This window comes from Somniosus microcephalus, chromosome 32 (genome assembly GCF_052327205.1).
Source record: "Somniosus microcephalus isolate GS21.2 chromosome 32, FLI_Smic_1.0, whole genome shotgun sequence".
Taxonomy (NCBI): Eukaryota; Metazoa; Chordata; class Chondrichthyes; order Squaliformes; family Somniosidae; genus Somniosus; species Somniosus microcephalus.
Genome location: NC_141018.1, coordinates 31,095,999 through 31,120,914, shown reverse-complemented (window position 1 = coordinate 31,120,914; position 24,916 = coordinate 31,095,999). Strand labels below are relative to the sequence as shown.

Below are 24,916 nucleotides of genomic sequence, written 5' to 3'. Positions count from 1 at the left end.
GCAATGTGGTTGACTCTTAACTGCCCTCTGAAATGGCCGAGCGAGACACTCAGTTCCACCAAACCGCTACCACAATGTCACTGAGGGAGCACCTTCACCACACGGACTGCAACGGTTCAAGAAGGCAGCTCACCACCACCTTCTCAAGGGTAACTAGGGATGGGCAATAAATGCTGGCCTTGCCAGCGACACCCACGTCCCATGAATTAATTTAAAAAAAACTCTTTGCATTAATATGCATGCAAGACCACGTTCAATGATGTAGGAGTGACAGTATGACTGTACCCTCAGAACAAGTGAGGACATGGTTGCCAGCATTGGCACGGTTTGGTGTAATAAGAGTTCAGATAGCGTTAGCAACTGATGCGAATTGTAACCCAGTCTAGCTCGCTCTGCTGAAGCGATATATTCAGCAGTGACACATTCAATTGTCATACGCAGCTCATGCAGATCAAGTGTGTTATTGTCTATGAAAAGATGAACCAAGAATAATTTCATTGTTAATTACAATGAGAATGCTACCAGATTTAAGTGACGTGTAATTAAGGCCGGTATAGGTCAGCAACGTCAAGCTGGTAGGCACTGCTAACAGCTGCCAATAGGGGCCCATTCATTGAGTAAGCCCTGGACTATAAGGTTTCCTTTGATCTCGAATCCACCTTTCCATAATAGCAGCTTTGTCCCGTGGGTCCACACACTGACGCCGTCCTGTCCTGTGCGTGCAAGGTCTCTCTTTTATCTGCCTTGCCTTTCCCACTTGGTTGGCCAGTTATAAACACTCGGCCATTCACGGAGACCTAAGTCAGCTGATCGAAGGCTTTGTGAGGTCAAGGTGCGTGCCTGCCTGGCAGGGGCTGAGTCGCAGTTTAGAACTTACCCGTCATTGAGGAACACACTGGGGAATAGACAGGCCAGGCTGCTGAGGGAACTGACACAGAACGTGTAGACATTCACACCATGTCCAGCACTGTGAAAAACTGTGGAACACAAGAGAAATGTTGCTGCCATTACGAATAGTTTTCTTTTATTTACAACATTCTCACAATATAATAAATAATAGGATATATACTGTGATGCTATATCCCTGTAGTATCTTCACCGTGGATGGGCTTCTGTATCAGCCAAGACGCAAACAACTTAAAAGGCTCCAACTATACAGGTCGGGAACAACCTGTTTCTAATTCTGGCCTGTACTGAGTTTGCTGCTCTCAACTAACTCAGCTAACTCTCGAAGGTTATGCTGGTGGGGTGAGATGAAGTGAGGTGGGAGGAGGCTGGTGTGGAGCATAAACACCGGCACGGACCAGTTGGGCCGAATGGCCTGTTTCTGTGCTGTAAATGCGATGTAAACCTATGTAGGGTGGCAGCAGCAGACACTGCCATTGACAACTTTATCAGATCTCCTTTGCTTTTATTCGTTTATGGGATGTGGGTGTCGCTGGCAAAGCCAACAGTCATTGCCCATCTCTAGTTGCCCCTGAGAAGGTGGTGGTGAGCCGCCTTCTTGAACCGCTGCAGTCCGTGTGGTGAAGGTGCTCCCACAGTGCTGTTAGGGAGGGAGTTCCAGGATTTTGACCCGGCGACGATGAAGGATCGGCCGGATATATTTCCAAGTCTGGATGGTGTGTGACTTGGAGGGGAACTTGGAGGTGGTGGTGTTCCCATGCGCCTGCTGCCCTTGTCCTTCTAGGCAACTCTCACCATTTCAATGAAAAACCAATCCACTTTCTCTCGTCTTCCCTAAGCCTCTCATCACTGATGAATCATTCCGAAAACCTCCATGGCCTTGAGCTGCTCTAAATGAGGTGGACCCGATTAGGAAATCTACACTAGAGACAAGTATTAACCCCACTCCATTGGGCTTCCCATCCCCGTTGCATTGCTGAGGGGAATTCACTTTCGCTGCTGTCGTCTGAAATGGAGCCATGGATTAACAAGCATTGGCCAGTCTATAATCATCCCTCAGCAACAACAATTAGCCTGTAATTGACCACAGGATGAGCCTTTTTACAACACTTAGACATCGCAGCCTTATTACATGGAATTACATGGAATGTACAGCACACAGAAACAGTCCATGTGGCCCAACTGGTCCGTGCCGGTGTTTATGCTCCACACCAGCCTCCTCCCAGCTCTCTTCATCTCACCCCTGTCAACATATCCTTCTATTCCTTCCTCCCTCATGTGTTTATCTAGCTCCCCCTTAAAGTGCTGTGGAGGCCGAGTCAGTGAATATATTCAAGGCGGAGATAGACCGATGTTTGAGCTACAGGGGAGTCGAGGGTTATGGGGAGCGGGCAGGAAAGTGGAGTTGAGGCCAAGCTCAGATCAGCCATGATCGTATTGAATGGCGGAGCAGACTCGAGGGGCCAAATGGCCGACTCCTGCTCCTATTTCTTATGTTCTTATGTAAATGCTGTTCACTCCAACCACTTCCCGTGATAGCGAGTTCCACATTCTCAGCACTCTCTGTGTAAAGAAGTTTCTCCTGAATTTCCTACTGAACTTATTAGCGACAATCTTACGTTTAGTGCCTCTAGTATTGATCTCCCCCACAAGTGGAGACACCTTCTCTACGTCTAACCTATCAAACCTTAGAGGTCTTTAAGATTATGAAGTCTTTATCAGGTCACCCCTCAGCCTCCTCTTTTCTAAAGAAAAAAGAGCCACCCTGTTCAATAGTTCCTGAAAGGTAAACCCTCGCAATTCTAGTATCGATTAAACACACTTCCACTTTAGCAGCAAAATAACATATGTTGTGCTACGGTGATGTAACATTCCTGTATCATAAGAACATAAGTAATAGGAGCAGGAGTCGGCCATACGGCCCTTCGAGCCTGTTCCGCCATTCAATGAGATCATGGCTGATCTTCTACCTCATTCCAACTTTCCTGCACTATCCCCATATCCCTTAATTCCCTTCGTTCCCAAAAATCTATCGATCTTTGTCTTGAATATACCCAACGACTGAGCCTCCACAGCCCTCTGGGGTAGAGAATTCCAAAGATTCACCACCCTCTGAGTGAAGACATTTCTCCTCATCTCAGTCCTGAATGGCCGACCTCTTATTCTGAGACTTTGACCCCGTGTTCCAGACTCCCCAGCCAGGGGAAAACATTTTCCCAGCATTAACCCTGTCAAGCCCCTTAAGAATTTTATATGTTTCAATCAGATCACCTCTCATTCTTCTAAATTCTAGAAATATAGGCCTTATCCTCCAACTTAGCCTGAGAAACGCCACAGGCGATCTGACTTTGTTACTCTCAGAGTCAGCAAAGTGACATCTGAACACATTTCCATATTTGTTACTCTTATCGCACAGTGCAATTTCATAGGGACATAGGAACAGGAGGAGGCCATTCAGCCCCTCAAGCCTGTTCCACCATTCAGTTAGATCATGGCTGATCTATATCTTAGCTCCATCTACCCATCTTGGTTCTGTAACCCTTAATAGCCTGGCCGAACAAAAATCTATCAGTCTCGGTTTTGAAATTTTCAATGGAGCCCCCACCCCACTGACCCCCGCCAGCCTCAATGGCTTTTTGGGGGAGAGAGTTCCAGATTTCCACTACCCTTTGTGTGAAGAAGTGCTTCCCGACATCACCCCTGAGCGGCCTGGCTCTGATTTTAAGGTTGTGCCCCCTTGTTCTGGACTCCCCCCACCAGAGGAAATAGTTTCTCTCTCTCTCTCTATCCTTCAAATTCTTTAACCATCTTAAACACTTCCGTTAGATCACCCTTTAATCTTCTATAGTCGAGGGAATACAAGCCTAGTCTATGCAACCTCTCCTCATAATTTAACCCTTTTAGCTCTGGTGTCGTTCTGGTGAATCTGCGCTGCTCCCCCTCCGAGGCCAATCTATCCTTCCTGAGGGGTGGGGCCCAGAACTGAACGCAGTGACTCCAGATGGGGTCTAACCAGAGCTTTATATAAACTGTAACATAACTTCCACCCCTTTATATTCCAGCCCCCTTTCAATCCATGTATTACAGGAATACAACGTTCTTGTACATGTTGGATGATAACACACTCTTACAAAGGTAGCACAGTGATACCGCAGTGAAAGTGAACTAACTTGCGAGTGCAGCGGCTGACATTGCGACCCAACGATGGAAGTCCACAGCCGCATCGAAGGGAATGTAATGGTTGAGGAAGGTTTCACGCAGGAACGTGATGAGGTTACGGCACATCGTAAGGAGGATGTAGGCATACATTAAAGAGATACTGGCCGCTGCTCCACGAGACACGATAATGCCGATGTATGTAGTTTGGGGGATCCCGGTTGTTTCCGCACTGATGGCATAGTCTGGACAAAAAGATAAGAGTGAACCTTAATGAGATGATGAAGGGCACAGATTGCGTTCACATAGAGAGCTAGTTTCAACTAAATAGGTTGGGGAGGACCAGGGGTCACAATTTTAAGTTGTATAAGGCTAGGTCTAGGTTAGAGGTCAGGAGGTGGTGCTTCTCCCAGAGAGTAGGGGACCTCTGGAACAGGCTGCCTTCTCGTGCGGTGGACGGCGATTCGCTGAACTCCTTCAAGCGAGAGCTGGACCTGTTTCTGGCTGGGGCGGAGATCCCCTCTTACAGAAGGTGGGTACTGCCGGGAATTCAGGGCCAGAGTGAGCTCCTGGACTAGTTTCGAGTGCCGAGGGGGGGTTGCAGAGGAATGCAACAGGTGCAGGTGCAGCAGGCGGTTAAGAAAGCAAATGGTATGTTGGCCTTCGTAGTGAGAGGGTTTGAGTACAGGAACAAGGATGTCTTGCTGCAGTTGTACAGGGCCTTGGTGAGACCACATCTTGAGTATTGTGTGCAGTTTTGGTCGCCTTATCTGAAGAAGGATGTTCTTGCCATGGAGGGAGTGCAGCGAAGATTCACCAGACTGATACCTGGGATGGCAGAAATGACGTATGAGGAGAGATTGGGTCGATTGGACTTGTACTCGCTGGAGTTTAGAAGAATGAGAGGGGATCTCATTGAAACTTATAAAGTTCTGACAGGACTGGACAGACTAGATGCAGGAAGGATGTTCCCGATGGTCGGGGAGTCCAGAACCAGGGGTCACAGTCTAAGGATAAAGGGTAGGCCATTTAGGACAGAAATGAGCAGGAATTTCTTCACCCAGAGAGTGGTGAACCTGTGGAACTCTCTACCACAGAAGGCGGTGGAGGCCAGTTCATTAAATATATTCAAGAAGGAGTTGGATATATTTCTTAAGGCTAGAGGGATCAAGGGGTATGGGGAGAAAGCAGGGATCGGGTACTGAATTTGGATGATCAGCCATGATCGAATTGAATGGCGGAGCAGGCTCGAGGGGCCGAATGGCCTACACCTGCTGCTATCTTCTATGTTTCTATGAATTTTCCAGATATTTTCCCCCCAAATATCCCTGGGTTTTTAATCTGGATTTTCGCAGGATCTCATGGTTTTGGGTGGCATGGGGAGTGTATATATTGCGATGCACAAGATATCGTAGTTGTGAGGAATGGACCAGAGGATCTCTGCCTATCCATCATTGTCCGTATGTTCAGAAGCCTATTGGAGAAACAGCATCCAATTTTACTGCACTGCTCGCTCATCTTACAAAGATATATTCAAGAATAATGAAGCATAACATTTAATATATACATACAGTTCCTGTCCCCCACACTTCAGACATCACACACTTTTTAATTCTAATTTCTACGTCACTTAAATAAAATATAAAAGAACAGCAGCTACTTGCAGTCTACAGAAAAGTCTCCAAGAACAGAGAGAAAACTGGAGCCACAATATCTGCAAGCTCTTCACCGACCTTTCCATCAACAAAACCAATATTCTCTACCCCAATCACAATTGCAATTAAAATTTGAATGAATTCACCCAGTGTTTACTTAACATCAATTAGGCGGTGTAGCTTTAAGGGGATGCACACCTATATTTTAGCAGGAAAATAATACGTTCTGTTTCAAGTGGTACACCGTTTTTCGCTGTATAAGGCTTACCATGAGCACTATTAACAGCACATCTGTCACATTCCGGCATCACACTTCAAAATGTCAAAAATTTAAGAAAGACAGTAATTTTCTGCTGGTTTTTACTAACTTAGACAACCTGGCCTCTCTCAAGGGTGGGATCCATCAGTATACAAGTCGCTGCCAATCTACAGAAACATCCCTCAGCAATTACTTCTAGTTGACCTCAGGATACACCTATTTAGACCCCCCGAGGGAATACTTGAGGCTTTTTAAAATTCATGTGAGCATCGCTGGTAAAAACAGCATTTATTGCCCATCCCTAGTTGCCCTGGAGGTGGTGGTGAGCCGCCTTCTTGAGCCGCTGCAGTCCGTCTGGTGAAGGTGCTCCCACAGTGCTGTTAGGGAGGGAGTTCCAGGATTTGACCCGGCGACGATGAAGGATCGTCCGATATATTTCCAAGTCAGGATGGTGTGTGACTTGGAGGGGAACCTGGAGCTGGCGGTGTTCCCATGCGCCTGCTGCCCTTGTCCTTCTAGAGGTCGCGGGTTTGGGAGGTGCTGCCGAAGAAGCCTTGGTGAGTTGCTGCAGTGCATCTTGTAGATGGTACACACTGCAGCCACGGTGCGCCGGTGGTGGAGGGAGTGAATGTTTAAGGTGGTGGATGGGGTGCCAACCAAGTGAACTTAAAAGGGCAGGCCATGTTAAACAGAGCTCCATCTCAGCATCTAAACATCACAACTGTGGTACAGACTCCCCAGACAATCCATGAACAACACTACAGGAGATCAGCTAGCGCTAATACAAAAATGAACAGAGAATGAGGAAACTGCAGTCAAGAGTCAAATATTATATAGAATTTTACAGCACAGAAACAGGCCATTCGACCCAACTGCTCCACCTGAGCGTCCTCCCTCTCTACTTCATCTCACCCCATCAACATATCCTTCTATTCCTTCTCCCTCATGTACTTATCTAGTTTCCCCTTAAATGCATCTTTGCTATTCACCTCAACCATTACATGGGACCGTGAATTCCAAGTCATCTTAACAAGCCATTGGAAGAGGCTCTCCCAGTACTTACGAAAGGCTCTTTCCACAAATACGCCGGCTGCTATACCATAAAAGATCAGAACGCAAACTATGTGCCGGCGATAGTTCTCAATGAAGCGTTTGAACTGTTGCACTTTCTGGTGCACTTTGCTCCGGTTGTACTTTTCACGTTTTGCTTCCGTGTAGGGTCTAGGGCGATGGTAAGGTGATCTACAAGCAGACGTAAAGTGCCATTTATCATTAACGCTCCTCCTATTGATTCTCGCTGTTCATTTTCTCATTCCCCCCTACCCCTCCGCCCCTTATTGTTTTCCCTCCTCTCCTGAAGGCACTGGCTCATGGATGGATATGGTTACCCGAGTAGTGGCTGCCCTTCACCTGATGGGCATTCCCCATAAGTGAGCCCAGGCAATGAAGTCATTAAATCCTCTCATTGGTGCACAGCAAAAGAGGATGATCTCACTGCGGCACCAACGGCAGATTACAATACAAATTTTGATTAATTAGCTCTCAGGTTGACATTACCTCAGCTGGCTGTTTTGCCCTGCCCATCCCTCAATGATTTTGGTTTGGACAACCTACTGCCTTATTAGGTCACTTCAGAGGGCATTATTAACCGACCACTAGAGCCACAGGTAGACCAGAGCAGGTACGAGTGAGAGGTTCCCTTTCCCAAGGGTCATTAGTAAAGGCGTTTACAATCCAACAATGGTCAATTTTCTGGTGTCGGCCCACAAATGATCAGACATATCGAACTCAGTTATCACAAAATGTCTGTGGTGGGATTGCGAACTCACAATCTCTGAGGTTACTAGTCCAGTACCATAACCGCCACACTACCATAACCAGATCAACTAGCACAGGAGGCAAAATGCTAAACCCGTTCCTCAGCAGCAATTTACATTAATGGGCCAGAAATTTGGGTCCCCACGGGTGAGTACGCACTGGGTACTCACCCGTAAGGCCAATGGAAGTGCCGGTTTCCTGTATGCACTGCGCATGCGCTGGAAACCGGAACTTCCGTTCCCTTGAAGGAAGGAATTTGGAGGTCAAACGCGTGCGCTGGAGAGGCAGTGTGTAGACCTGGAACTTCCAATTTTTTTTTACAGGTTTCTCCGTGCGACTAAGTCCCTAGCGGCTGCGCGTGAAAAAAGCAGGCGCAAGGCCTGCTTTTAACAAGGTAAGAGGTTAATTAAGTAAAATTAAAACATTTTTTCCACAGGTTTATCATTTTAAAATACTTTAAAGAAAGGTAAGTTTATTTTTAGTCCCGTTAAAAACTTTAAATTAATTTTTTCAAAAATTTAAATTTTTGTTTAAAATAATTAATTTATGTAATTTATAGTTCTTTTAAAAATGTGATTTAAAAAAAATTTATTTGAAGTTTTACTTAGGTTTTGGGGCCGATCTCTATTCATAGATTTGACAGGTCTTCCTGTCAAATCTATGAATGAAGCATTCCCTGCTCTGATTGGCTCCCATGGCCCACGTGATCCCAGGGGATGCTGCAAACTAACTTCGCCCCTGGGATACGCAAGCACTGCTCGCTGGCAGCTGGAGGAGGCCCAGGATCTGAATCCCACGCGGGCCCACAGCACAACGGCCGGCGCGCTATGTAAGTGCAGGTCGGGGGCTTGCACCCGCGGGAAGCCTCCGACCCGAATTTCTGGCCCATTGAGTTTGATCTTTTGGCAACAGAAGCAATGCTATAAATCTGCAGCGCTGAGGACATTTAACACCTTTCCATTTGTTGTAAAAAAACATATAAATGAGGACAGACTGCACAATGAAACAGCACAGAATGCGAGTCCCTTACTTCTTGTTCAGTCTGTCTCTGTTTCGGAACTCCTGTCCAACATGTTCCACAGCAGATTCTGGTATGTTCCTTTCGGTGTGTGGAGAACAAGAACGTTATTCATGAGGCACAAGGGAGTCTGTTCCATTCACAAATGAAATGCCAAGGCACAGGTACAAAAAATTCGAAGACTAAGCTCGGAAGGCTAGGTGAACCATGACCTCGTTTACGGATTAGTCGGATCAATTGTCCGAGATTAGGGAATCAGCATTCCTGACACGGTGCTCCTGATTTTCTGGTCATTAAACATCATCATCAGGAAATCGGGCACAATAGCAATAGTTGCTCTCCTTGTCCAATTCTCCGATCGAGCAAGACCCTCACACCACGATTGCAGCGTTGTAATATTTACCCTAACATACATGATCTAACCCAGAGAATATAAAATGGAGTCCTGGATGGTGCAAAGGAAATCTGACCTGAATAAAAATGTTGCTGATAACTTGACTTGGGTTGATGATACTAGTCAGCAATAAGGATGTGGGGAGGGAAAAAACCTGTCTCCGGTTGCAACTTGCTACACCTAACTTGCATACAAGGAGGCTTCACTTAAACCTACTAACTGTAGGGAGACGGAAGCGGAGACACTCAATGTTTTTCAAGGGAAGACTGGATAGGCACTTGAGGGAAATAAACTTGCAGGGCTACGGGGATAGAGCGGGGGAATGGGACTGACTGGATTGCTCCACAGGGAGCCGGCACAGACTCGATGGGCCGAATGGCCTCCTTCTGTGCCATTATGACTCTATAAAGTACGTAGTCATGAGGCTCCGGTCATCACGGTGTGGGGCAGGCTTGATGGACCAGCTGGTCTTTTCCTGCCTGACAATTTTGTATGTTTATAAAGTACAAACTAATTTGTTATGTTTAACTTGCAGTTGTGTAGATTACTATTGAAGACGCCAAGTTAATGGCCTGCTATTGCATCTTTTGTTTGAGATAAAGAAAGAACATGCATTTATACAGTGCCATTTACGACCACAGGACTTCCGAAAGCGCTTTGCAGCCAATGAAGTACTTTGCAAAGTGTTGTCACTGTTGTATTGTAGGCAACGTGGCAGCCACTTTGCGCACAGCAAGCTCCCACAAACAGCAATGTGATAATGACCAGATCATCTGTTTTTTAGTGATGTTGATTGAGGGATAAATATTGGCCAGGACACCGGGGAGAACTCCCCCTGCTCTTCTTCAAAATAGTGCCATGGGATCTTTTACGTCCACCTGAGAGAGCAGATGGGGCCTCGGTTTAACGTCTCACCCGAAAGATGGCACCTCTGACAGTGCAGCACTCCCTCAGCACTGCACTGAGAGTGTCAGCCTAGATTTTTGTGCTCAAGTCTCATGGAGTGGGGACTTAGAACCCACAACCTTCTGACTCAGAGGCAAATGTGCTACCCACTGAGCCACAGCAGATGCTTAGATTCAGGAACAACCAGCACTATAATGTGGATAAATGTGAGGTTATCCACTTTAGTGGCAAAAACAGGAAGGCAGATTATTATTTGAATGGCAATAGATTGGGAGAAGGGGAAGTGCAAAGAGACCTGGGTGTTCTTGTGCACCAGTCGCTGAAGGTAAGCATGCAGGTGCAGCAGGCAGTTAAGAAGGCAAATGGTATGTTGGCCTTCGTAGCGAGAGGGTTCGAGTACAGGAACAAGGATGTCTTGCTGCAGTTGTACAGGGCCTTGGTGAGACCGCACCTTGAGTATTGTGTGCAGTTTTGGTCGCCTTACCTGAGGAAGGACGTTCTTGCCATGGAAGGAGTGCAGCGAAGATTCACCAGGCTGATACCTGGGATGGCAGGAATGACGTACGAGGAGAGATTGGGTCGATTGGGCTTGTACTCACTGGAGTTTAGAAGATTGAGAGGGGATCTCATCAAAACTTATAAAATTCTGTCAGGCCTGGACAAACTAGATGCAGGATGTTCCCGATGGCCGGGGAGTCCAGAACTAGGGGTCATAGTCTAAGGATAAGGGGTAAGCCATTTAGGACTGAGATGAGGAGGAATTTCTTCACCCAGAGTGCTGAACCTGTGGAATTCTCTACCACAGAAGGCAGTGGAGGCCAATTCATTAAATATATTCAAGAAGGAGTTGGATATATTTCTTAAGGCTAAAGGGATCAAGGGATATGGGGAGAAGGCAGGGACAGGGTACTGAATTTGGATGATCAGCCATGATCACATTGAATGGCGGAGCAGGCTCGAGGGGCCGAATGGCCTACTCCTGCTCCTATCTTCTATGTTTCTATGTTTCTATTTTCCGACATACCAACAGTAACTGCACTTCAAAGGTATTGTGAATCCGTTTGGGAGGTCCTCAGGACATAAAGGGCACTCTATAAATGCCAAGTTCTTTTTTGCAAACTTGAAGTATTTACTCACTTGTATGGGTTGGTTTTGAGGAAAGAGACTCTGTAATTGCTATGTTTATCTCGGATATCCATACCTGAAACAGCAGAAGGCAACATCAAATAGAGCTTTGGGTTTAACGACGAAGTTGCAAGGAAAGGAAAGAGGCTTGGGTGTTACAACCTTGAAAGTATATAACTACAAGGAGACCTCAAAGGTAAATAAAATAGCAAGCAGTATAGAGGAGGTAAGTCTGGAATACTACTGCAATTTACTTAGTGACGTAAGGACATGGGTTGCAAATTAGCAAGAGGAAAATTTTTGGATTGATATCAGGCAGTTCTTCTTCACACAAAGAGTGACCAACTTATAGTCATCATAAATATAAGATAGCCACTCATAAATCCCATAGGGGATTCAGGAGCAACTTCTTTACCCAGAGAGTGGTTAGAATGTGGAACTCATCATCACATGGAGCAGTTGAGGCCAACTGCACTTAAGGGGAAGCTAGATAAACACATGAAAGAGAAAAGAATAGAAGGACGTGATGATAGGGTTAGAATGAAGAGGCTCGTGTGGAGCATAAACGCCAGCATAGGCCAGCCGGGCCGAGTTGCCTGCTTCTGTGCTGTCAATTCTATGTAACAAGGTCAGCATTTTTGTTCTTCATTATGTGATTGAGGTCAAGTGCAACAACAACAACAACTTGCATTTCTATAGCACCTTTAACGTAGTAAAACGTCCCAAGGCGCTTCACAGGAGCGTAAATCAGAACACGATTTGACACCGAGTCACAAAAGGAGATAGTAGGACAGGTGAAGAGGTAGGTTTTAAGGAGTGTCCTAAAGGAGTAGAGAGAGGCGGAGAGGTTTAGGGAGGGAAGTCCAGAGCTTAGGGCCCAGGTAGTTGAAGGCGCGGCCGCCGATGGTGGAGCGATGAAAGTCGGGGAGGCGCAAGAGGCCAGAATGATCTCTTTTGTTGCTCTGGTCTTGCTGCCTCACACACCAACTGTGACAGAGAGGGCAGGTGACTGATTTGTTCCAGTGTCAGCACCAGAACGGTCCAGCAAGCCAACATCTGTCCAGCTGCAAGAAGGCACCAGGCCTCTGCATTGTTACTGACCCGTGCAGCAAGACTGAGATCAGGAACCCGTAAGCTATCTGCGCTGGCTGGCTGGCTAGATTGCTCGTTTATTTTCGACTTCTTTCAAACGGGGGGGAGGGGGGGTGGTCGCTGACCTTTCACATTGAGCTGAGCAAACTGCAACTCATCGCCATGATCTCGGAACAAGTAATGAAAATCCTCCCAGGTTAGATCTTCTTTGTCCTGGAATCCTGCTTCCTTGAACAGTGAATCCATGATCTCCTCCATCTGCGTTTTGGATAAGCAGTTATTGGAGATCTCAATGAAGGACCTAAAGGAACAAAGCGTGAATGATGCCTGTGTCCACTGGAGCAAAATGAGGTTTACTATCGAGGCACCCATTCCCAGGAAAATAAAATCACAAGTGAAAATATTTCGGGATAAATTTGTAACAGAAAATACTTCTTATTTTTCAGGGAAGAATTATATTACCATTGTGCTATTGCCTTCTGCTTTATATATATGGACTATGGGGGGAAATGTATACAAGGAGTCCCCTTCTCATCTGTTGTTACTTAGGCGCAGGAAGGGCCATAGAAAAATGGCAAAAGTAGCATTAATGTTGTCTTACTTGTAAGCCTTTTCTTTCTTGAACCTTGAAAATGATATTCAGGCATTTTATAACATTGTTTGTGTGGGTGTTAGAACAATCCACTTTACCAAACTAAGAAGGTCTGAAAAGTGCACTTTTACCTCAACAGTATAGAAAATTCCTCTTTCGACAGGAATCCATTTCCATCTACATCATACATCTGGAACATGAGCCTGGATTTCTCCTCAGGCGACCCTGCAAACAAAACACAAAATAAAACATTTTTTAATTATTCGTCTTTTACAACAAATGAGCAAAGAACAACAATGGCTTGCCTTGATAGAGCGCCTTTAACGACCCAGGGTGCTTCGCAGGAGCGGTTATCAGACAATCTTTGACACACGAGAACAAGCCGTACATTCGGGCACAATTCAAATTGTCCAAATCATTGCAGCACTTAGGTATTCACAAGTTAAAGACTTGCATTTCAATAGTGCCTTTCACGACCACCGGACGTCCCAAAGCGCACAGCCAATGAAGTACAGTCACTGTAGCAGGCAATTTGCACACAACATGCTCCCACAAACAGCAATGTGATAATGACCAGATCATCTGTTTTAGATTGAGGGATAAACACCAGGGAGAACTCTCCCCCCACTCTTTTTCGAAATAGTGCCGCGGGATCTTTTACGTCCACCTGAAAGAGCAGGCAGGGCCTCTGTTTAATGTTTCATCCAAAAGACGGCACCTCTGACAGTGCAGCACTCCCTCGAAGCATCAGTCTCGTTTGACGTGCTCAAGTCACTGGATGTGGGATTTGTAACCCACAACCTTCTGACTTGAGAGATGAAGTGTGCTAACCACTGAGCCATTGGCTGACAGTTAAGTGAAGTAAAGGGGATTGAGTTAGGTACCAAATTCAGGTTGGGTCTCTTCCTTGTTGGAAGTGGGAGTGAATTGTAATTTTCAGAGTCTGTACCACAGGGATACTTAAACCTCCTCCTCAGTTAAGAACTGAATTTTATGATCATCTTCCCTTCGTATGCAACAGTATTCCTCAGGTGTTGCATATTTTTATTGGGAAACATGGGACTAAATGCCAACACTCAAAAGTTTTTTGAAATGCTTTCGATTCATGTGACATTCTGTACAGATTCTTTGTATTAATATCCCCAACTGACACATGTTTGTACGTCTCAGGAAGCGTGGGAACAATAGCGATTTCAGGCACCATATAACTCTTTAGAAACTTACAGATCCCAACGTGTTTGCGTGTCCTGTGTGAATGCTGGACAGCACACATTGGGAATATGTCATGCACTGCTCCCCAGGGTCTTACCCCCCGCTAATGCCAATTTACTCTCATTCAATCTGATTATTTATCAGCCAACCGAGTCATGTATTGCTGACCCTGTGAATAGGACACAAGAACATGAGAGAGCTTGGAACATTTAGTGCACTCCTTAAATAAAACAGAAAATGCTGGAAATACTCAGCAGGTCAGGCAGCATCCGTGGAGAGAGAAACAGAGTTAACGGGCTGGATTTTCATTGAGGAGTCGGGTAGGAGGCGGGACTACAACTTTCGGGGTTGTAGTCCCGCCTCCATCGAGTTCTAGCCAACCCACGCGATTTTGACTTGATTGACCAGCGGGCTCAGCAGGCCAATTAAGGGCCACCCGGCAACAGGTGACGTCACAGATTGACATTTCATCTGTCAAGACCTTTTGACAGATGAAATATCAGCGTTTCACAGCTGTTTGAAGCTGTCAAACACTGACAATCTGTACTCCAGGTTAATTCCTTCCTCTCAGGCTGATTTAGAGATCTCCCTGGAACAGAAAGCTGAATGCTGCAATTTTTGACAGCTCGCGGCCATTCTGCTTTCTGTGCCGGTGAGATGAGGGACTCCCGAGACCTGAAGGAAGGAAGGCTGTAAAGGTAAGAAAGGGTATGTAAAACTTCTTTAAACACTTTACACACACCAAACACACTTACCTTTGCACTCATGCACCCACCACTCACCTGAACACCGGACATCTCGACCCCTCCAAGCCCTTCATCCCGACGGTCCGCCTCCTCTAACTTGGCGTGGTTTGGAGCCGTCGGGAATCCCACACTTCAACATTAAAAATAGGGATTAGGCTAAAAACTGCCTGTTAACTACCTATTAACAGGCAGTTAATTGGCACTAATCCCCTTCCCGCCTCGGGGAGGCGGGTCCCAGTGCAGGTCGGGTACCCGCCTCCTTTGAAACTGGCGTGGAGGCGGGTTGGGGGTGGGATGGTGTTGGGACCCCCGATTTCGGGATTTTAACCCCCCACACGCCTCCAATCCCGCCTCCACGGCCCATATGAAAATCCTGCCCAACGTTTTAGCTCGATGACCTTTCGTCAGAACTCCTTACATAGTCCTCATTCATGGATTCTCCCCACCCCAAGATCTCAGTACTCCCTTCCTAATTTTGTGTGATTAATATCTATAACCTCAATCCTCTTTACCAACAGGTATTGATCTAGTTCTTCAACTGACCCTGAACTAATGACTTTATCTGGTAGTCTGGTCCACATTTGATGCAACGCATAGTGTGTTAAAATAGCTATTGTCCAGCAATCCAATTTTGGGAAAGTAATTTTAGAACATAATTTATCAGGAATCAGTGGTTCGTTGACGTACATTTGACAATTGCATTGCGGCAAATCTCTACGGGATCCAATAAATTAAAAACAAAGTGGACTTTTTACCCGTAAGATTTCCCTTTTACCTTTCATGAATATGATGAAAATATCAATGAATTCTCGGAAGGACAGGTAACCATTCCCATCTTTGTCTGCGAGCGAAAACATCTGCTCCACAAATGTGGAATCGTCCTTTAATCCCAGCGCATCGGCAAACTCCACACGAGTCAGCTCACAGTCCAGAGACTCTCTTGCTTTCCGTGAGATCTCAGTGTTGAAATCTCCAGCATCTGACCTGTCAATCTCCAGGACCTAAGATAAGATTAACAAAAAGAAAGACTTGCATTTATACAGCGCCTTACACGACCTCAGGACGCCTCAAAGCGCTTTACAGCCAATGAAGCACTTTTAGGAGTGTAGTCACTGTTGTGATGTGGGAAACGCGGCAGCCAATTTACGCACAGCAAGCTCCCACAAACAGCAATGTGATAATGATCAGATCATCTGTTTTAGTGATGTTGATTGAGGGATAAATATTGGCCAGGACACCGGGGAGAACTCCCCTGCTCTTCTTCGAAATAGTGGCCGTGGGATCTTTTACGTCCACCTGAGAGGACAGACGGGGCCTCAGTTTAACGTCTCATCCGAAAGACGGCACCTCTGACAGTGCGGCGCTCCCTCAGCACTGCATTGGGAGTGTCAGCCTGTGTGCTCAAGCCCCTGGAGTGGGACTCAGGAGAAGAGATGGTACAATTTGGTCTCAGGGAATTTGCACTAAGAAGGACGGGGGTGGGTGGGGAAATCAGCCCAAGCTGTCACTACTCGTCCTTGTCCACTGAGCCCCTCTTTTAAAGCTCATGTATGCGGATATCAAGTGAGGATAGGATGATCCTTGTCTGCACTTCACAATCAAATTACTTTGTGACCCTCACTGTCTAGTCTCAAAACTTTTTGTGGCATAGAGGACAAGCCTCACATTGCTCTAAAAATAAATCCCCTACTTTACTGTAGACGTCAGCAATTGACACTAGTCCACTCAATATATTCTGACTGGAAATGTTCTTAAGATTTGAGGAAAAACTAATTCACACCTTGCGAAAGTAGCTACCCATTCTATGCCTGGTGTTGGGCTGGACTGCTAACATTAAGGTGGCCCTTTCTGTTCCCATTGAGTGGGCAATGGATAATTCTTAAGTCCCGCTGTCGCTGAGCTGCAAATCGTTCGGCAGCAACCAAGACTAGATGGCTCCTTGTACCTGTAGAAGCCTTCTCCAGTACGAGTAATGTCTTCCTGATAAGAAAGCGGAGAAATCTAAGATAAAAGCAGCATTTCATATTCTCCGCTGTCCTCCGTACCTGTGCAAACACCCGCCGGAAAAACGTATCCAAAATCTTGCTTCGCTGCCGTTTAGTGACTGCTTCTTTTAAGATTGTTTTCTGACTCATTTCGATCAGGTGCAGACGGTTCTCATTGCCCTCTAGGTGACCTCTCAGCTGTTCAATGAAATCGTGGCGATCTTCTTCTGTATCGAAGAACAGTACCTAATAGAAGCCAGAAAGGAACAAATTATACAGCCACTGATAACGTTACCGCGCTGGACTTTCACGGTCTCGTCTCGTTAGCCGCCTTTACCTGTGGTGAGATGAATTTCTACAAGCGCACGAAAGATTGGGGTGTGCCTCGATAATTGGAATGGAGAGTGGGGGGAACGTGCTTAGTGATGTAAGAAAACTACTAGGCACTTGGTCTAAGCGTTAAACAAAGCTTTAATCAACTGTTTTACTATATGGAGGTCTAGTTGTGTCCTTCACTAGTTCCTGTTAAGAATGTCCTGCGCAAGCTGGGCCCGTGCCCGAGTATTTATACTCTCCCTGGACAGTGCCACCCGTAGGCTGCTCAGTATTATTTCCTAAGTCTTTCATTCATGAATGACTGATTCATGTCACTTAGTCATAAGCTCCAGCTATTATGAGCGTGGGGCAGGATGTTATATATAGGCCCATTGAATGTAAAAGCAATGAGGCGATGTTAAGTTTGTACTATATGTTGTTTAAGCAATGGTTGGAGCATTGTAAATACATTCAAGCCACTGAAAAATTACAGTGAGGATTGACGAGCATGATATCAGGAATGAAAGGCTGCAGTTATGAAGAAAGCCTCAAAAAGTTGTTTTTGTTTCTTTCACTGCGACAGAGAAAGTTTAGGGATAGTTTAGTAGAGGCTTTCAAAATTGTGCAAAGTTCTGAGAGAGTAAACAGCAGAAGACTGTTTCCATTAGTTGTATTACAAAGAATTTACACCACAGAAACAGGCCATTCGGCCCAACAGGTTCCAGACGGGAAGTGTTGGCCGATCAGTAACAAGGGAGCATAGACTCAGGATCACTGGACGAACAACGTGGGGAGTCGGAATCAATTCTTCACGCTCAGTCATTAGAAGATGGAATTCTTCACCACAGCCAGCTCTTGGGGCAGATACTACACCATCATTACTGAAGAACTAGATAAGCATTTGAAAAGGAAGAATATAAAAGAATACATAGAAAGGGCAGGAAAGTGGGATTCGCTAGACAGTGCCAGCTGAAGAGCTAGGACAGACACAATGGGCCAAACGGCCTCCTCTGTGCTGTAAATTCTATAAAGACAATTCACGGTGCAAGTGACTTGTTGAAGATAACCGAGTGCGCAGAAGACAAACTGAAAACATATCCAGAGACAAACAATGAAACAAAGGATGAACAGGCTGGGGCTCTTTTCCATGGAAAGGAGAAGGCTGAGGGGTGACCGAATAGAGGCCTTTAAATTCCTGAAGGGGTTTGATAGGTTAGATGTGGAGAAGATGTTTCCACTTGTGCGGGGGAGACCAGAACTAGGGGCCATCAATATAAGACAGTCACTAATAAATCCAATAGGGAATTCAGGAGAAGCTGCTTTACCCAGCGAGCGGGGAGAATGTGGAACTCGCTGCCACAGGGAGTGGTTGAGGCGAATAGCAGAGATGCATTTAAAGGGAAATCTAGATAGGTACATGAGGGGGAAAGGAACAGAAGGATATGCTGATAGGGTGAGATGAAGTCAGGTGGGAGGAGGCTCGTGTGGAGCGTTAACCAGTTGGGCCGAATGGCCTGTTTCTGGGCTGTACATGCTATGTAAAGAAATTTTGGGTAAAAGACAACAGCAACTCCACAGCACGCAGTGGCAGTGCATCCACTTACCAGGTCGTACTCCTTGGGCACCTTAAGCAACAGGACCCTCTGGTCATTGCTTGATTTGATAACGTTCATCTCCTTAGTGAGATTAATGATGCGGATGGGGGACCGCTTGCTATCCAGAACTTTGATACAGTTTTTGGCATCGAGATGAAGGTCCACTGGTCGGAATGGCTCATTAGGCCCTTGCCATTCAGAGGCTAGGGGTCGAAACGAAAGGCAGGATAAGCACCCATGACTTCATTTTGGAACTCAACTTTCAGAAACTGGTATTTGAAACAACATATCACACATCCAAAGGATTCGTGGACCCCCCTCCCCCCCTTGGCTCCAACTTGTTTAGAAAGTCAGTTCATTTTGTGCCCAAGTTGGATATAAATGAAACAGCATAAAAGCCACAAGACATACGAACCTACGAATTAGGAGCAGGAGTAGGCCACTCAGCCCCTCGAGCCTGCTCCGCCGTTCAATAAGATCATGGCTGATCTGATTACTCCACATTCCCGCCTACCCCCAATAAACTTTCACCCCCCTGCTTATCTTAGAATCTATCTACCTCTGCCTTAAAAATATTCAAAGACTCTGCTTCCACCGCCCTCTGAGGAAGAGAGTTCCAAAGACTCACCACCCTCTGAGAAAAAATTTCTCCTCATCTCTGTCTTAAATGGGCGACACCTTATTTTTAAACAGTGACCCCTAGTTCTAGATTCTCCCACAAGAGGAAACATCCTCTCCACATCCTCTCTAAGATCTATGCAGAGTAAGAGAAAAGAGTATCATCGTGCCTAGGCCATGTTGGATTAGAACCCAGGCAAGAGGTGAAAGGACAATAGGGTAACTTCACTGACCCTGCACTCCCAGCAGGTACCCACTCTTGACGGTTGCACAGTTTGGACATAGGGTTACGTCACTCTAATCCCGGTTCTCTGACTCATATTCTCTTCAAAAAAAAGAAAAACTATAGCCCCTTTCACAACCACCGGACATCCCAAAGCTCTTCACAGCCAATGAAGTACTTTTTGAAGTGTAGTCACTGCTGTAATGTAGGAAACACGGCGGCCAATTGTGCACAGCAAACTCCCACAAACAACAATGTGATACTGACCAGATCATCTGTTTTTTAGTGATGTTGATTGAGGGCGAAATATTGGCCAGGACACCGGGGAGAACTCCCCTGCTTTTCTTCGGAATAATGCCATTGGATCTGTTGCGTTCAACTGAGAGAGCAGACGGGGCCTCGGTTTAACGTCTTATCCGAACGACGACACCTCCGACAGTGCAACACTCCCTCAGCACTGCACTGAAGTGTCAGCCTAGATATTTGTGATCTGGTCTCTGGAGTGGGACTTGAACCCACAACCTTCTGACTCAGAGGCGAGGGTGCTGCCAATCAAAGGTGGCTTCCCATTGGAACCAGCTGTCCCACTCGCTCAGAACACAATGGAGCTTCCCTCCCACCACCTCAGGAGCCATGATTAGGGATAGTGCACATGTTGTACAACAGTCTCCAATTTCCTTATTCTCTATTTGAATCTAAAGACCCATTACATTGCAATATTATTGCCGCAGTGATTAGCTCCTTTATCTCCTTTTCCATCTGTTTGTGCAGGAGTTATGATGGAATTAGTAACGTGCAATAGGCCAACTGGAATTTTGGCAATTATTTCAATGCATTCTTCATGTTATTTTCCTCTCAGAGATTTAAAAGTTGTCGCCGTCAACTATTCATGAAAAATTCTACTTCCAAATGAGGTCAGAGCGGTCACAGGACTAGCTAAACCGCAATTGGTTTTGCGTAACTTTAATTTGACAAGGAGATCATGAGAATAAGAGGACACAGGTGCAGCAAGCAATTAGGAAATCAAATGGTATGTTGGCCTTTATTACAAGAGGATTTACTGCAATTATATAGGGCCCTGGTGAGACCACACCTGGAGTATTGTGTACAGTTTTGGTCTCCTTACCTAAGGAAGGATATACTTGCCATAGAGGGAGTGCAACAAAGGTTCACCAGACTGGTTCCTGGGATGGGGGGATTGTCCTATGAGGACAGATTGAGTAGACTAGGCCTATATTCTCTAGAGTTTAGAAGAATGAGAGGTGATCTCATTGAAACATACAAAATTCTTACAGGGCTTGACAGGGTAGATGCAGGGAGGATGTTTCCCCTGGCTGGGGAGTCTAGAACCAGGGGTCACAGTCTTAGAATAAGGGGCCGACCATTTAGGACTGAGATGAAGAGAGATTTCTTCACTCAGAGGGTGATGAATCTTTGGAATTCTCGACCCCAGAGGGCTGTGGAGGCTCAGTCGTTGAGTATATTCAAGATAAAGATCGATAGATTATTGCATATGATGGGAATCAAGGGATATGGGGATAGTGCAGGAAAGTGAAGATGAGGTAGAAGATCAGCCATGATCTTATTGAATGGCGGAGCAGGCTCGAAGGGCCAAATGACCTACTCCTGCTCCTATTTCTTATGTTCTTATGTTCTATGTGTTTAGAAATCGAAGCAAATTTTTTCATCCTCAGAACAAAACTGAAAGAGAAGTGAACATCGTATTACCTTTGATTCCTGCTTCAAAGTCGGTCTTCCTTGTTACAGACTCTCGCCTGTTCTTCTTTTGCAGTTTCTTAAACTGTGTTTTACGGTAAAAAGCTACAGCATACGCAGGGATCAGACACACTGGAAAAAAAATGATCAACTCTTCAAAAATCAGTAAATTCTTTAGCAAATACCATCTGACCCAGAATTATTTTCCACTCAGCAGGGATTTAGAGTGAAGGATTGTTAAATATGTAATTTACTGAGAAAGATTTATATAGTGCCTTATGTATTCTCTAGAAATGTTGTCTTACAGCCACTGTTGTAGTGGAGTCACTGTTACAATGTGGACAAACTTAACAGCTGATTTGTGCCCAGCAACGTCTTCACAAACAGCAATGGCCAACTAATCTGTCTTAGTAGTGCTGGCGGCGGAAGAAATGTTGGCCAGTACACCAGGAGAACTCCTTGCTCTTCTTTGAATAATCTTTTACAGAGAGATGGGCTCTCAGTTTCACATCTCACAGAATCACAGAAACAGAATCACAGAAAACCCACAGTGCAGATAGAGGCCATTTCGGCCCATCGAGCCTGCACCGACACATATCCCACCCTATCCCCGTAACCCCTACACCAACACATATCCCACCCTATCCCTGTAACCCCACGTATTTAATCCCCCTAACACTAAGGGTCAATTTATCATAGCCAATCAACCTAACCCGCACATCTTTGGACTGTGGGAGGAAACCGGAGCACCCGGAGAAAACCCACGCAAACACGGGGAGAATGTGCAAACTCCACACAGACAGTCACCCGAGGCCGGATTCGAACCCGGGTCCCTGGCGCTGTGAGGCAACAGTGCTAACCACTATGCCACCGTGCTCATCCGAAAGACGACTCCTCCGGCAGCGCAGCACTCCCTCAGTACTGCACTGGGAGTGTCAGTCTAGGTTTTTGTGGTCAAGTTTCTGGAGTGGGGGGCTTGAACCCACGGCCTTCTGACTCAGAGGCGAGGGTGCTGCCCACTGAGCCACAGCTAATTGTAAAAATCACCAAACCAACAACTAATACAGGAATAACAACAGAAAAAGCTGGAAAAACTCAGCAGGCCAGGCAACATCCGTGGAGAGAGAAACAGAGTTAACATTTCAGGTCGAAACCCTTCTTCAGAACTGAGAAAAAAGCAGAGTGAAGGATTGTTAAATATGTAATTTACCACATGGCAGCTGTCTTTCATTCTGCCAGCGCATTTCACACTTCATCTAGAGCCATCCTTTGTCTCTTTACCTGTCCTATTACCATCTCGTCTTGCCTTGAATATCTCTTAATGTCTCTTCACCTCCCACAGACCTTCCCTTTTGTTCTTTCATCCCCTCCCCCATTTCCCAGCCCCCAACTTGCTTTTTCATCCGTTTCATTTCCTGTTTTTTTCCAGTTCTGACGAAGGGTCTTCGACCTGAAACGTTAACTCTGTTTCTCTCCCCATGGATGTTGCCTGACCTGCTGAGTTTTTCCAGCTTTTTCTGTTGTTATTTCAGATTTCCAGCATCCGCAGTATTTTGCTATTGAACTAATACAGGAATCCCGCCCCACCCGCGGTTTTGCCAGACGCGGATTTCAAGTATACATGGTTTCCTCTCTGCGACAACTTTTGCCAACCATGGCAGTGAATTTTGTGTATACGCGGTTTTTAATTTAGGATTAAGGTAAATAACATGATTTTATTGCTTTTATATTCTTTTTTATTGTGTTATTTGAACATTTATACTGTATTTGCCAACCGCGGTTTTACTAACCACGGGGGTTTGCAGGGACGTATACCCCACGGTTGGGGAGGGATCACTGTACTCTTATTGCGTTTTATAAAAAGGAAGACTTGTATTTATACAGCGCCTTTCATGACCTCAGTACGTCCCAAAGCGCCAATTAAGTACTTTTTGAAGTGTGGGAAATGCGGCAGCCATTTTGTGCGCAGTCAGGTCTCTCCAACAGTAATGAGATGATGACCAGATAACTTTATTTGTGACACTGGTTGAGGGAAAAATATTGGCCACAGAACTCCCCTGCTCTTCTTCGAAATAGTGGCCGCGGGATCTTTTATGAAAGGGCAGATGGGGCCTCGTTTTAACGTCTCATCCGAAAGACGGCACCTCAGACAGTGCAGCGCTCCCTTGGCACTGCACTGGATTATAATATAGAGTCAGGTAGAAAGGGACTGTGTGTAATCTGGGCTGTAAACATGGTGCGAAAAGGGGTAGGTTTCCAAGTGCTCACACCTGTGGCGAGGGACTTTGCACGCTGCGGGCACGCACTGCACGCAACAATCACAGGCCCGCTGCCCGTGTTAGTTCGATGCATGTTGGCGGTACGCTAAGGTGCGCGCTGTTGGCAAGGGATGCCAAAATCTACCCGAATATGTAAGCAAGGAGAACAGAGAGCTACAGCAAAAAGAATTCACTTAGAAGAAGTGAACATAATGGGGTATAAAACCAGGAAATGCTGGAAATACACATGATAATATCGGCAAAGGGAAAATCCGGGTTAATGCTGTAGGTCTAATCCCTTCATGTGATTGTAATGAGCGTAGATAGAAAATATCTTTGGGATCTTCAATTTCTATTCACTTAACAGAACTATGCACTTCCCTCTAATGCTGTGATTAAACTACTGATTTGGCATCGATTTCAAGCGGTTACTTTTCTGTTCCTCCCTTCTCTGCCCATTGCCGCTCCTGCCCTCCTCCTCCACTGAATTGGGGCATGGCTCCACGGGTGCCCTCTGGCACCTTGCCATTCTTCATACGAGTGTCAGCCGGCTAATCGACTGTGGGAGCCATCAGAGCCCAATCCGATCCGGACCGCAATTGACGTCCACACTGATTGGCTTCCAGCACCGATCGCAAGATAGCCAAAGGGAGTGGGAACTTTCTCCTCATTTCTCCCTCTCCCCTTTTATCTACAAAGGCTGATTTTTCCGAATCTTAGGCCCTCCACCAGTAGGATAGAATCATAGAATCAGACAGCACAGAAAGAGGCCATTCGGCCCATCGTACCTGCGCTGGCTCTTTGAAAGAGCGATCCAATTAGTCCCACTCCCCTGCCCTTTCCCCATAGCCCCGCAAATTTGTTTCCCCTTCAAGTATTTATCCAATTCCCTTTTGAAAGTTACTACTGAATCTGCTTCAGGCAGCGTGTTCCAGATCACAACAACTTGCTGTGTAAAAAAAGTTCTCCTCATCTCCCAATGGTTCTTTTGCCAATTACCTTCAATCTGTGTCCTCTGGTTACCGACCCTCCTGCCAGTGGAAACAGGTTCTCCTTATTTACTCTATCAGAACCCCTCATGATTTTGAACACCTCAAATAAATCTTCCCTTAACCTTCTCGGCTCTAAGGAGAACAACCCCAGCTTCTCCAGTCTCTCCACATCACTGAAGTCCCTCATCCCTGGAACCATTCTGGTCAATCTCCCTCTGCACCCTCTCCAAGGCCTTGACATCCTTCCTAAAGTGCGGTGCCCAGAATCGGACACAATACTCCAGCTGGGGCCGAACCCAGTGATTTAGCATAACCTCCTTGCTTTTGTACTCTAT

At 45.9% G+C, this 24,916-nt stretch overlaps 1 protein-coding gene across 2 annotated transcripts in view; it reads right to left on the bottom strand.

The window, feature by feature from the left end:
* The window catches only part of duox (dual oxidase), a 70,350-nt gene that overhangs the window by 19,587 nt on the left and 25,847 nt on the right, over positions 1–24,916 (bottom strand). For both annotated transcript variants that reach the window (XM_085972293.1, XM_085972291.1), the window contains exons 16-26: positions 21,344–21,463; positions 18,784–18,977; positions 16,925–17,110; positions 15,655–15,880; positions 13,053–13,146; positions 12,455–12,630; positions 11,250–11,313; positions 8,825–8,893; positions 7,040–7,218; positions 4,077–4,307; positions 878–977 (exon numbers count right to left, since the gene is read on the bottom strand). In XM_085972293.1, the coding sequence (XP_085828419.1) occupies positions 878–977; positions 4,077–4,307; positions 7,040–7,218; positions 8,825–8,893; positions 11,250–11,313; positions 12,455–12,630; positions 13,053–13,146; positions 15,655–15,880; positions 16,925–17,110; positions 18,784–18,977; positions 21,344–21,463 (1,639 nt within the window). The remainder of the gene's footprint in view (positions 1–877; positions 978–4,076; positions 4,308–7,039; positions 7,219–8,824; positions 8,894–11,249; positions 11,314–12,454; positions 12,631–13,052; positions 13,147–15,654; positions 15,881–16,924; positions 17,111–18,783; positions 18,978–21,343; positions 21,464–24,916) is intronic.